This window comes from Atta colombica, unplaced genomic scaffold (genome assembly GCF_001594045.1).
Source record: "Atta colombica isolate Treedump-2 unplaced genomic scaffold, Acol1.0 scaffold1, whole genome shotgun sequence".
NCBI classification, from domain to species: Eukaryota; Metazoa; Arthropoda; class Insecta; order Hymenoptera; family Formicidae; genus Atta; species Atta colombica.
In genome coordinates this window covers 3,978,568-3,990,585 of record NW_017259183.1, presented here as the reverse complement: position 1 = coordinate 3,990,585, position 12,018 = coordinate 3,978,568, and the positions used below count along the sequence as shown (strand labels likewise).

At 29.4% G+C, this 12,018-nt stretch overlaps 1 protein-coding gene across 1 annotated transcript in view; it reads left to right on the top strand.

Moving 5' to 3' along the window:
• Positions 1-12,018, top strand: part of LOC108687702 — a 96,667-nt gene that overhangs the window by 83,584 nt on the left and 1,065 nt on the right. Inside the window, exon 5 of the mRNA XM_018193653.1 lies at positions 6,871-6,987. Within this exon, the coding sequence (XP_018049142.1) occupies positions 6,871-6,987 (117 nt within the window). The remainder of the gene's footprint in view (positions 1-6,870; positions 6,988-12,018) is intronic.

Here is a 12,018-nt window from a genome sequence, read left to right as displayed (position 1 = left end):
TATATATATATATACAGTGAGTGCAAAAAGTATTTGTGCAAAGAAAATATTTTTTAAAAACACTTTACTTTTAAAAAGTAAATATTCTCCAGCGAGAAATGAGTCATCGAATTGATGTTGAATCAATATCGATATGATGATTTCAACACCAATTTGACGTTTCGATTCGACATTTAATTGACGATAATTTTTTGTTGTGTAATTAACAATTTATTTATAAAGAATAAATAGACTGTATGTTTCATAAAATTATATATACCAAAAAGATGTATTAATTAGAATATATATTCTCTGAAAAATAAGCGAAAATTAAAAATTATATTGTTTGGATGCTCAAAAATTATTCGTACAATCGAGAAATTTAATTTCTAAAATCAAGAATATATGCTGCTTTGTTAATGTAAGAATAATATATTCATTGTATAAAATTGCTAATTAATGTTTATTTCCTACAAATAAAACTTTTTTTATAAAAAATTTTCTTGTACGAATACTTTTTTGTTCTCACTATACATATACATGCATATAATATCCTACAAAATATATAATAAATCTCTTAGTTTTAGAAACGATTTTCGAAAATGATAAATATATATTAAAACACTTTGTTACTAAATAATTTAGATTCAAATAGAGATTTTAATATAAACAGTGAAGGACAGAGATAATTATTTTAAATTTTGTATTAAATGAAATCTGTTACTCCAACATATTTTTACGTAACTCTTTATTTCAACAAAACGTGATAAAAGTTTTCAATTAATACACGAACGAGTCGCAGTAATGAAATCTCTCTCTCTCTCTCTCTCTCTCTCTCTCTCTCTCTCTCTCTTTCTTTTTTTCAATTTGAAATGATTAAAATAACTGAAACAAAGCAGTTGTTATTTAATATTTGGATAATCTTACTTTCTCTTCTCTCTTACTTTATACCAATCAAATTTTCTACATCAGATAATAAATTGTATTAGATATGAAGTATGAAATGTTCATTTTTCGTATTAATAGCAATCGTTAAAAATGAACACTTAAATTTAAAAAAAGGGTTTTAAAGTTCAAATTTCTATTTTCGAAAGATCATTATGTTTTTAGAATTTTTGTGAGTTTGGTAATTTTTACTTACATGTAGAAAATTAAGTTGGATAAAAAGGAATTGTCACTTTAGGGAATTGTCACGTGTCTAAAAAAATTTGTGAAAATTTTCGACTTTCTATGGTGAAAGCTCAGTTTTCCTTACAAAATCATTTTTAAAAATTGTTCTTAAGATTTGTTGTTACTGAGTTATCGCGGATTAAATAAAAGAAGTATTTTACTTTTTCTTTGCTCATAACTCCGTTAAAAATCATCGTATTACAATTGAAAGAAACAAATTCTTAAAACTGATTCTTGAAACTTTGCTCTATCGAACGGTATAATTGCTAAATTTTTTTTTTTTTAATATGTAGACATTTTGTAGTAATAATAATATGAAGAACGGACATTTTATACTTGATGACTTAATACGGTAATTTAATAAGTATGATTTCAAAAAATTGACAATGACAAAAACATGGTTTGGTTGTATTTAAAGTAAAGTTATTTTAACTATATACTTTAAATAAAAAAAAAAATAAAAGAGTTAGTTAATGTTTATTATTTTAATTTCTTCTATCTACATATATTTCTTATTTAATATTTTAAATAAGTTTTCGGAATCTATTATTTTATATTTTTTAGTTTAAATAAGTTATATCGATTTTTTACCGACCCCTACGATTTTATGTTTTAAATAAGTTCTGGAACTGATTTTATATTTTAAATAAGTATTAATTATTTTACCGAGTCCTGCGCAAAAATATAACAAAAATTATTGGTTATACATTTATTCGGTTGCTTTCTTTCGCTATGGGATCGTATTCCACACAGGTATTCCACATTAATAATTAGAAGATTTACGACGCGTACCGACAGCTGGAGGACGAGAGTAATGGCGGCTTTGTCTTTCTCGAACCTCGAGGGTTCTTCCCTCTTCCGCCGCCTTACTCTTCGCGTTCTCCGCTTTCGTGCGAGCGCGATTCCTTCGCGTTCTCTTCACCCACTCTCGTCTTCGCATTTCTGCAACATGCATCCGCAATCTCTTTCTTTGCGAGGTGGAATCTCGAGACTAGATGGGTGCGCAAACGCCAAAGGGCTAGAAAACGATCGAAGGATGAAGAAGAGTATCTTTTTGCGCGTTTCTTTGAATTTCTCTAAAAGACGAGAGCCTTTTGCGAGATTTATGAGATAATACTTGCCATGATGTCTTTTACTAAACAACATTAGGTACCGACTATAGAATTTCAGAACAAAATAGTTTCTGCGTATTTAATACATTAAGTATTTGATGCATTAAGAATATTAATACTTGAATAATTTTTTACTTCCTTACTTTATACCTATAAATTTTTTAATTAGATGATAAATTAATTTATAAATATGATTTCAAAGATTGGACAATTATAATCGGATAATAAATGGCAACTTAAGAAATGATTTTATTTTTGTGCATATTTCTTTATTCAATATAATAATCAGAATTCATCTTGCAGTTCATTACGATTAGCTGAATAAAATTTGTTTTTACTGAAGAAACCAATTTGAGCGCGAATTTGCCATATATAATATTTTATGGCCCGTAGAATACTTTCTTTTTCTCTGAAGTCGCACACAATCCGAGTGCAGTAATTATGAGTGCCTTTTAAGAACCGCGATAGTCCATTGTATCTCTCTTCTTCTTGCAACAGCTCGTAAAAACCAGCGCTCTAATTATGCGACGTAAATGCTTATGTCCAATCTATGTTAAATATGCTCAACTTGAGAATATTCTCGATCATTAAGAACAATGGATTAACAAAATGAGTTTGTTAATTAATTAAACGTTTTAGAATCACGAATATAATAATGTATGATCAGTAAATTCATTCTTTTTTTTTATTAAATAGAGATTTTATTATTAAGTAATAAATGATAAATTTGTAGTATAATTTCTTTAATATTTTTACTTTTGTTTTTTTTTTTTTTTATGTAGTACAGAAAACAACATTATGAGTATATTATCTTCAAAAATTATAAGATTAAGATAAAATATATACAGTATTTTTTATTGATTTAATGCTAGATGTATTCTTAAAATTACATACAATGTTATGTATAATGTGATAGGCTAAATTGGATGAATCGGTTGAGAATCTAGTTTCCAAATGGAATCATCGTATTGAGTGGGCTAGGTTCATTCCTCCTACGTTGTATGAGTCAATCTCCTTGTACGGAAAGGAGAAGCGTGTCCGTTTATTTCGCACCGGAAATACAGCGTAGTTGACGACTTGATGATCTTTCCTCATTAAGAGCCACACCTTATTGTTCCTTTTTTTCACAATTCGTAAAATGATTAAAATTCTCTCGATTCTTGTGTATTTTTTACAAAATTGAAAGGTATGTTTTTTGTATTTTTTAATATTTAAATTTGTAATTTTAATTTTGCAAAGTACGGAAATTTTTCAAGTCTTTGATTATCTTATCATTTTAGAAAAATAAATAGAAACGATTACTTATTATATATACTTATTATATATACAAATTTTTCATTTTATATTTTAATTGCAAAAGTTCCAATAATTCCAATACAGATTGATAGAATTAATTCTAACTATTTTACATTGCACGTGTTACATCACTGTGAATGCTTCTTTCAAAATTATTCTTTTGAATGAATTTGTGTAAACGTATTATGAAATTGCAGATGCAACACGCGGAGTAAAAATACAGATGAAATAAATTGCAGAAATTGGTCTTAAAAGTAAATTTATTGCGCATCATTAATAAATTATGATTTGTGTAATTATGATTTGGAAATTGGTCGCGCTTTCTCTTGTCTCCTTGCTAATAAAACAGTGCGACGCTTCAGCCTATAACTAACAATGACTATAGCGTAATCGGTGACAATGCATCTAAATCCAACGATATGTTGCAATACATATATCAACGTAATCCGATTACTACACACGGCAAACGAGATAAAACATAAATCGATTATCGATTTTGTTTGCAACTCGGTTTGCAATTTGTAGCGATATACATTTAAATATATTTATGTAAACATCGCTTACAAATGTTTGCTGAACCTAAGATCGACAATAATATTATCCTAAGAATGGATCTAAATCGGAGAAAGCCCGCGAAAAGCATATTTTTTAGAAAGCAGTGGAAGCCTCGAGAATATATTATTTTTAAGATATTGTTTAATTATAGAAAACATTTTACTAAAGTATCTAAAAATTCAACTAGATATAGAGCTGAAAATATCTATTTTTAAATAATCAAAACACATAAATATGTATAATAAAACACTTAAGCGTTGATGCTGCAAAAAGTTTAACATTCTAACAAGTTCGAGTGTTACATAATTATTTTGACGGTTCAAACAAAAGAAGTGTTGAAATAGAATCAAAGTATCTGTAATTTATTTGTGATTTATCTATTGTGAAGAATCTATTATTACGTAAATGTAAAATTTTGCTTTTATATTGGAAAGAAAAAGGAAGGACAGCGCAGAAAAAGAAGATTGAGATAGATAAGACAATAATAACAATCGTAAGAAATATCGATATAAATCTATAACATGGCTAATAAATTAGCGTTATATATAAAATTCGAAAAAATATGTGTAACAACCGAAGGAATGTACAAGATGCATCATCAAAATCCGGACAAATCGAACAATTTCTTTAAACAAAATGTTTTTAATGAAAAATTAAATATTACAAAAAATCCTTTTACATGGCACTTGAGGGATAATTGTGCTCTCTCTGTAGAGCACAATTATTCGATATATCTCCCATTAGCTTAAATGATGGCCTCTATTCTCGGTCTGAAGCGTTCGCACGCTCGCTGTAATGTAGCGCTGTTCATGATGAATGCTGCTTCAACAGCGGTCCTTAATGACGTCACATTGGGATGCCAAGATTTGTTTGTGCCCCTTTCAATTACGCTACGTACTAGTCCAAGGGACTATTTAAATCTGGTCTGTTGGGAGGACAGAATGGAAGCCGAGCCGAGTGGCCGGGCTTGTCAGGGCAACCTCAGAGAGTATCTATCGTATCTTTAATGTGTACGATTTGTATCGAAGATCCTCCTCGATAATTCGACGCATTGTACAACAATCGATGCTAATTTTCGCAATTTCGATTGCCCTGGTCATCCGAAATCAGCGCTTGAGCCCTTTCAACGACTACGAGCGTCTTCGCGGTGCGTTCTTTCGACTGTTTCTCTCTGGCATACTGGAACTTTCGTTGGACTGTTCTAAAGCCGTATATTTTGCCACAATGTCATAAACAATTGATCTCGGGTAATTCTCCAAAGAATTATTTTTATTGCTGAGCGCCCAGCGCGAAGATGATCGCGGCTCTTCGATTATATTCCATTTGGTTTCAACATCGCGGTCATTTTGAGAATATGATTGTTTACTAGAATCATCAGGCTTTCTTGGATGCCAACAACAACCTCTGGCGGAGACACAATATAGCAGAAAATTTAAATTGAAATTTGTCCGGATTTTAGTGACGTATTCTGTGTATTACAACGCTATGTCAAAATTTACTTTCGTTAACTCTGGAAGAAGTAGGTTACGAAAACAAATCTATATATCATAAACATAATCGAATGCAAATGTATGTGTGGCGCGATGTATGCGGGTATGTGTTTGTATGACAGTTTCAGCAGATTACAGTCACTATTCTGATGGGAATGAATGGACCAGCATGTGCGTATTAAATATCTTTTTTCCTCTCCCCTCGCTTTCTCTCAATCGTACGTCAATTCATACACGTTCATGGTTCAGATACATGTGCAACGCGATAGAGTTACGGAAGTATTTCCGTATTTTGTCAGTCTTATCTGGTTTTCTGATTGCGACAGTGGTTCTCAATCAATCGATGCTTGTAGTAGGTTTTAAATATTTGAATATGATTCTTAACCCAGGAATAGTCACCTAAAATTTTTACACTTTAACAGCAAGAAAATAAAGTTACAATAGTTTTCTTTACTGATCGTGAATATTCTATACTTATTTTTTATTTCAACATATGTTTTTTTAATATAGAATAGTCTATATACCGCAAATGTAGGTGACTTGAGATAATGTACGTAATTTGAGATAGTACTTTTGTTAAATTCGATTATGGAATCCATGAGTTCTCTAAAGGAAAATTTAAAAAATGAATTACTAAGTTCGAAATTTAAATTTAGAGATTCATGGATGGATACCACGATTAAACTTAACAAAAATACATGCTGTCCCAAGTCCTACATTTACGGTATGTAATAATAAATCTATATACAATAATATATAATAGTGTATAATAGTGATTACAAATAAACTGTAATATATTCAATTAATATACAATATGTAATCAATAATAGAGAATTTTAATTAAAGTGTAAAAATACCTTAATAGTTCAAACGAAAAAGCTAGACGACTATTTCTGAGTTAAATATCTCCATTTGAGTTTATCTATGCTTATCGAACGAATAATTATTTATTGAGGCGCGCATTCAATATTATTAATACATATTATATTAATATGTATTAATATTTACTATATTTGCTTAAAAAGTATACAATATATTTTTCTTCCAATATTAAAAAAATCTATAACAAATGTTTTTCCAAACTATGCTTTACTTTTTACTAACTTGGAAACCTTTTACTAATTTGACAACATCTTGTAAATACACGTGAAAATCTTGTTTTTCTTATCTGTCTACGCCTGGCATTATATAATTCTACGAGGCTATGCTTATCTTTTTCATATTCTCATAACTTTGGATTTGTCAACACAAATGTAATGCTTATATAGCGCCGTTATTACGACGAGTTTCTACGTTGCCAAGAAGAGGATCTCAACACAGGCATACCTTGGATCCAGAATTGTCTTCGTTGCGCGAGCATGATAACAATCATCTTTTCGTGGAGTGTAAGTGTGTTCTCGCGTAAATGTATTTTTATGAATATTATCTTATAAAAAATGTACATATAATTTTGATGCGATTATAAAAAAGTTGTGCAATTTGTCGGTCTGTCCGAGCGTTTTAGTAGATAATGACTTTTTACAAACTACACATCACCAGCCTACTTTCTGGTCTCAAATTATCGTATTCAATTAGTTTCACTCTTTTATTTGTTTTATTTATTAAAAAAAAATTGCTTTTCTCGTTACGATTATGTCGAAAGATGGTGGAACAATTTCCCAGTGTTTACGCGAGAAGATCGACCGCCTGGAATCGAGCCAGCGATATTTTTACGCGTTTCATCGGTCGAGACGGAAACTGATGCGCGAACGAAACTCGCAATATTCAACGATCTATGATCGCAGTTACACGAAACGATCGGAATTTCGGGTTGTTGGCGAAGAGAGTTTTTGATGCAGTTATGCGGGATTGCAGCATTCATGCACGCAGACTATGACCCATATTCGCGGATCATCCGCGAAATGAGAAATCGCAGATGAAATGAATGTGGCTCACTTATTTACTCTGTGAACAATGTGATATTTAAAATTATACTGGATTGAAATATAGATTATTGATTTCCAAACATGAAGTTTTAACGATATGATTCGTGTAAATGTAGAAGACATACGTTGAACAGTAATTTAAAACAATAATATAAATGAAAATAATAGAACAGAATTGATGAAATCGAAGATGAGAAAGAATCAACTATGCGTAATAGAGGAAAATGAAATTACTATTAATTGATAGCCATATCCATTTTTTTTTTGCTTTTTATCGCATATCAAGTTAAACAATTCAATTTTCTTGATTTGCAGAATCAGAATTTTCTTTGTGAAAGTGAAAAGCTGTGATTAAATTGCGAAATTTATACGAAACACAATTGAAAACATGGAGCGTAATCTGCGAAATACATTACTTATCTTATGCCGTTGCAATAATTTTTCTCGCAGTTAGCAGATCCTTATAAGCTTGCTAAGCATACGAGATTTCTTCAAGATCTCACGCAGATTAGGACAACGGAAGTAGACCGAGCGCGTGGAAATTGGCAGAAGCGCGCAATGAATGCGGCTTTCACCGGATTACGCAAAAGAGGCGGTGAAGCTGTAGTTCGAAATGCAACCGAGAACGCGAAACAATGACCAAGAAACTCGAGCAGATTCAATTCACGAAGCGGGAGGAAAAATGTGTCCCGATTTCTCAACTAGAAAAAGACAACCGGAAAAAGACATCAGTGTGCAATTTCAATGAAAGAATATCCTTAATATTTTTTGAATAGTTTCTCTCAATCTTCTTAATATATAAGTTAAATGCATAAGCATTAAATAGTAAATGTATCAAAATTTATTAAGCGACCAATGTATTACAATTAGACGAGTAGGATTGTATTGAAAATATTCGCCGTAAATACATTTTATTGCATAAAGTAAAATTTATTATATAAAATAAATTAATGAGATTGCAATTAATTTTGTACTATTTATAATTTAGTACTATTAAATTAGCGAATTATTAATAGGCTATAATTTATGGATAAAGATTAGTTTGCAGATGCAGGTAAAAGATTAATGATGAATTGATTAAATTACGATCGATGCTAAATAAGTAATATAGCGTAGGCACTAATTATACGAAAACAATGGTTTCAGTTGAATTAGCTAAAATTGTAATACTTTATAGATTATGAAATGTATGTGTGCTGATCAAAAATTTTCATAGGTGATCATAAAAAAATAGGTAGATTTTAATCTATTTAAAAGTTATTTTGAGTTTAATTGAACTGATAAGTAAATATTTTCATCTACTAAACTATTCATTTTTTATATCTATACCTTAATATTTTTATGCACAGAATAATGAGATAAATTAACTGATGTAAAGAAAAATATATTGTTGTTTAAAAAAAAGTACACTGTAAAAAATAAAATATTAATTTTAACTTAAAGACGTATAGTGGATTTTCTGAGACACGCAAAAATGTGAAAATTAATATTTTTTTGTCAATTTTAACATTTTTGCATGTCTCGGAAAGTTCATTATACGTCTTTAAGTTGAAATTAATATTTTATTTTGCAGCATATATAGTTCGCAAATATGCATATTGCATAATTTTTTTAAAAATCACTATATATTTTTTTTACATTATTTGATTCATCTCAAGATTCTGTATAAAAGTATAATATTAAGAAACGATTAAAAAATGAATAGTTTGATAAGTAAAGATATTTTTTAGTCTGATTAGATTAAAAATAGCAACTTTTAAAAGAGTCCATTTTGTTGCCCAATTTGATCAGCATCTCATAATCTCCAAAAGATCAATTTCAGCCAATTTGATTAATACGACTTTTTTTCATATGATTAGTACGGAGTATTTTATTCTAAATAATTTAATACTAATTCGTTTTTACACTTATATTCTTAATGCAAATAATTTTTTTATACGTGGCTCTTTAAATTATAACAAATATAATATCTGTCGGACAAAGGGTTCGTGTAAAATTCCGTTTTATGTCGAAACTAAACTCAATTGTATGTACCGTGATGTATAAAATTAATGACATTATACGCCACTTAGCGAAGCAAAATAGATCATCTCATTACGCACTACGACCTGATTTCGCCCTATGGCGATTAATTTCATTTGTGCCAACGACAAAGGAGCGATTTCGTGGAAGAGTATAAAAGCGGCGGAGTATAAAAGCAGACGGCAATTTTTTTTTTGCGAGAGAGTTGATTAAATATTAACGTGAACGGAATGATGCAATGAGCATAAAAAAGCAATGGATTTCATAAGAAACAGACGATCTTGCGATCTTTTTTACTTGATCTCTTTTATTTCGAGACCTCATCCGTTTTTCTCACCGTATTCTAATCGTTGCGCAACGTGAGAAGTGTTACCGATTTCAGAAGATTTCAGATAACATAGAACGTGCGACGCACTGAAACGTAAATTAACAGTCCGTAACGGTATAGTTATCCAAGTAACATAATGACAAGTGACATGCCTTCTAACATGCGAAATTCGCTTTTGCAGATTCTCAACTTAAACAGACAATTAAAATATATTACTTTTGATATTTTTAACATTCGCATTTTGTTATTATTTAAATTGATTAAATTGTAATTGATATTGAATCAATAATACAATTTTTTATTATGTATAACAATTTTGACAACATTAAAAGAATCAAATTTTGTGGTTCAGTCACTTTAATACATTTACATATCATTTGATTTTGATATTTAGATTTATAGTTAAATTTGTTATTAATAACAACTATCATATTACATGTAAATGCAGATAATACAGGTAACTGATTTATGTACAGATTAAAATTTAATTTAAGATAAATTTACCATAAAATGTCTTTTTCCACAATTTTGCAAGCATAAACAACAAGAATCTTATTGGACTGTATGAACATAAATTCACGAGCAACGAAAAACATATGTTGCTTAAATGCATTTATAACACTTTATAGGATTTTAGGACTTTAATAAACATTTCTTTTTTTGTCTTTAGAAAGTAATAAGCTAATGTTGACTTTTTACGAGCAGATATTTTACAATCATAAAATAACTAGTCAGTTGATGAATTACTCACCAGAGCAATAATGAAAAGTAATCTCACGCGAGCTGAATTATCAGCTTACGCGTGCAATGAGCAAAAGTCAAAGGTGACTTAATTACCGGCGACCTTATTTATCGCCGCAACGTTAAATTTTGTAGAGGAACTAGACGATGCGTTCTTTTAGTGGAGTTATGAAAACTAACTTATTCGAAATGTAATTTTGTTATTTAAATAACAAAATTTTAATAAATAGTAAATTATATTATTATACACCGAAATTGATAAATTTCATTGATAAATTTGAAAGAGTGCGACATGAAGTAAATATAATTACAGAAAGAATAGAAAGAGAGAGAGAGAGAGAGAGAGAGAGAGAGAGAGAGAGAGAGAAATGATAGGAACAACAATAAGAGAAACAAATAATGCAGTAATAGTTTGGCTAGCTTTATTCTCGCGCATTATTGTGTTAAAATTCGCAATATACCTCGACCTGTATCTCTACGTTGCTAAATTAATTTATATTGTAGGTATTGTTGTCACGAATAATTATGAAAAATCATATTTACCATAGAAAATATAGCCATAAGCGTATTTACAATATATTGAATTTCACGTATTCGCAAAAAGAATCTCGAAAATATAATGTAAAAAAATAATCAGATAGCTTAGATTTTTCCGAAATATTATTTTTTTGAACGATAAAAATTAAATGTAATATACATGATATGAAACATTATATTCTTTTATATTAAAACATCCTTTCAATCGCGCGTATTTAAAAAAAAATGCACAATAGCTTACAAACAACACTGCCTCTTTTTTCAATATGAAAAAGTTCTGATTCTTATGTGCAAATAAATTTGTTAGTAGTTTGACAAATATGTCTATTGCCACACATGTCTAAAATTTTAAACAATCTTTGTCTGATATTATTCAACCTTCCGCTATATATATATTGGATCGGGGAAAAAGTTTCTTCGTTTTAATTTTTTAATTCAAAATTGTATACAATCTTCATCAAAAAGGAACGAAATTTAAATTAAAAAAAAAAGAGTTTTAAAGCTTGAAACTTTTTGAAAGATTATACTATATTTTTTGAGTTTCTATGAGTTTAATGGGAATTTTTACATTTAAAAAATTACGAGCTGAAAAAGATGAAAAATTTTCTATTCACTTGAGGGATCTTTGACGCATCCAAAAAAAATTTACGAAAATTTTCGACTATCTATCGTGAAAGCTTTCCCACAAAATCATTTTTTAAGAATGTTCCTATGATTTTTTCTCCTAAATTATTCGCCAGTTAAGTAAAGGAGCATTCTGACTTTGCTTATAACTCCGATAAAAATTATCATATCACAATTTAAAAAACAGATTCTTAAAGCTGAAATTTTATTTTAGCGAAAGATATAATTGTAACGAAAAT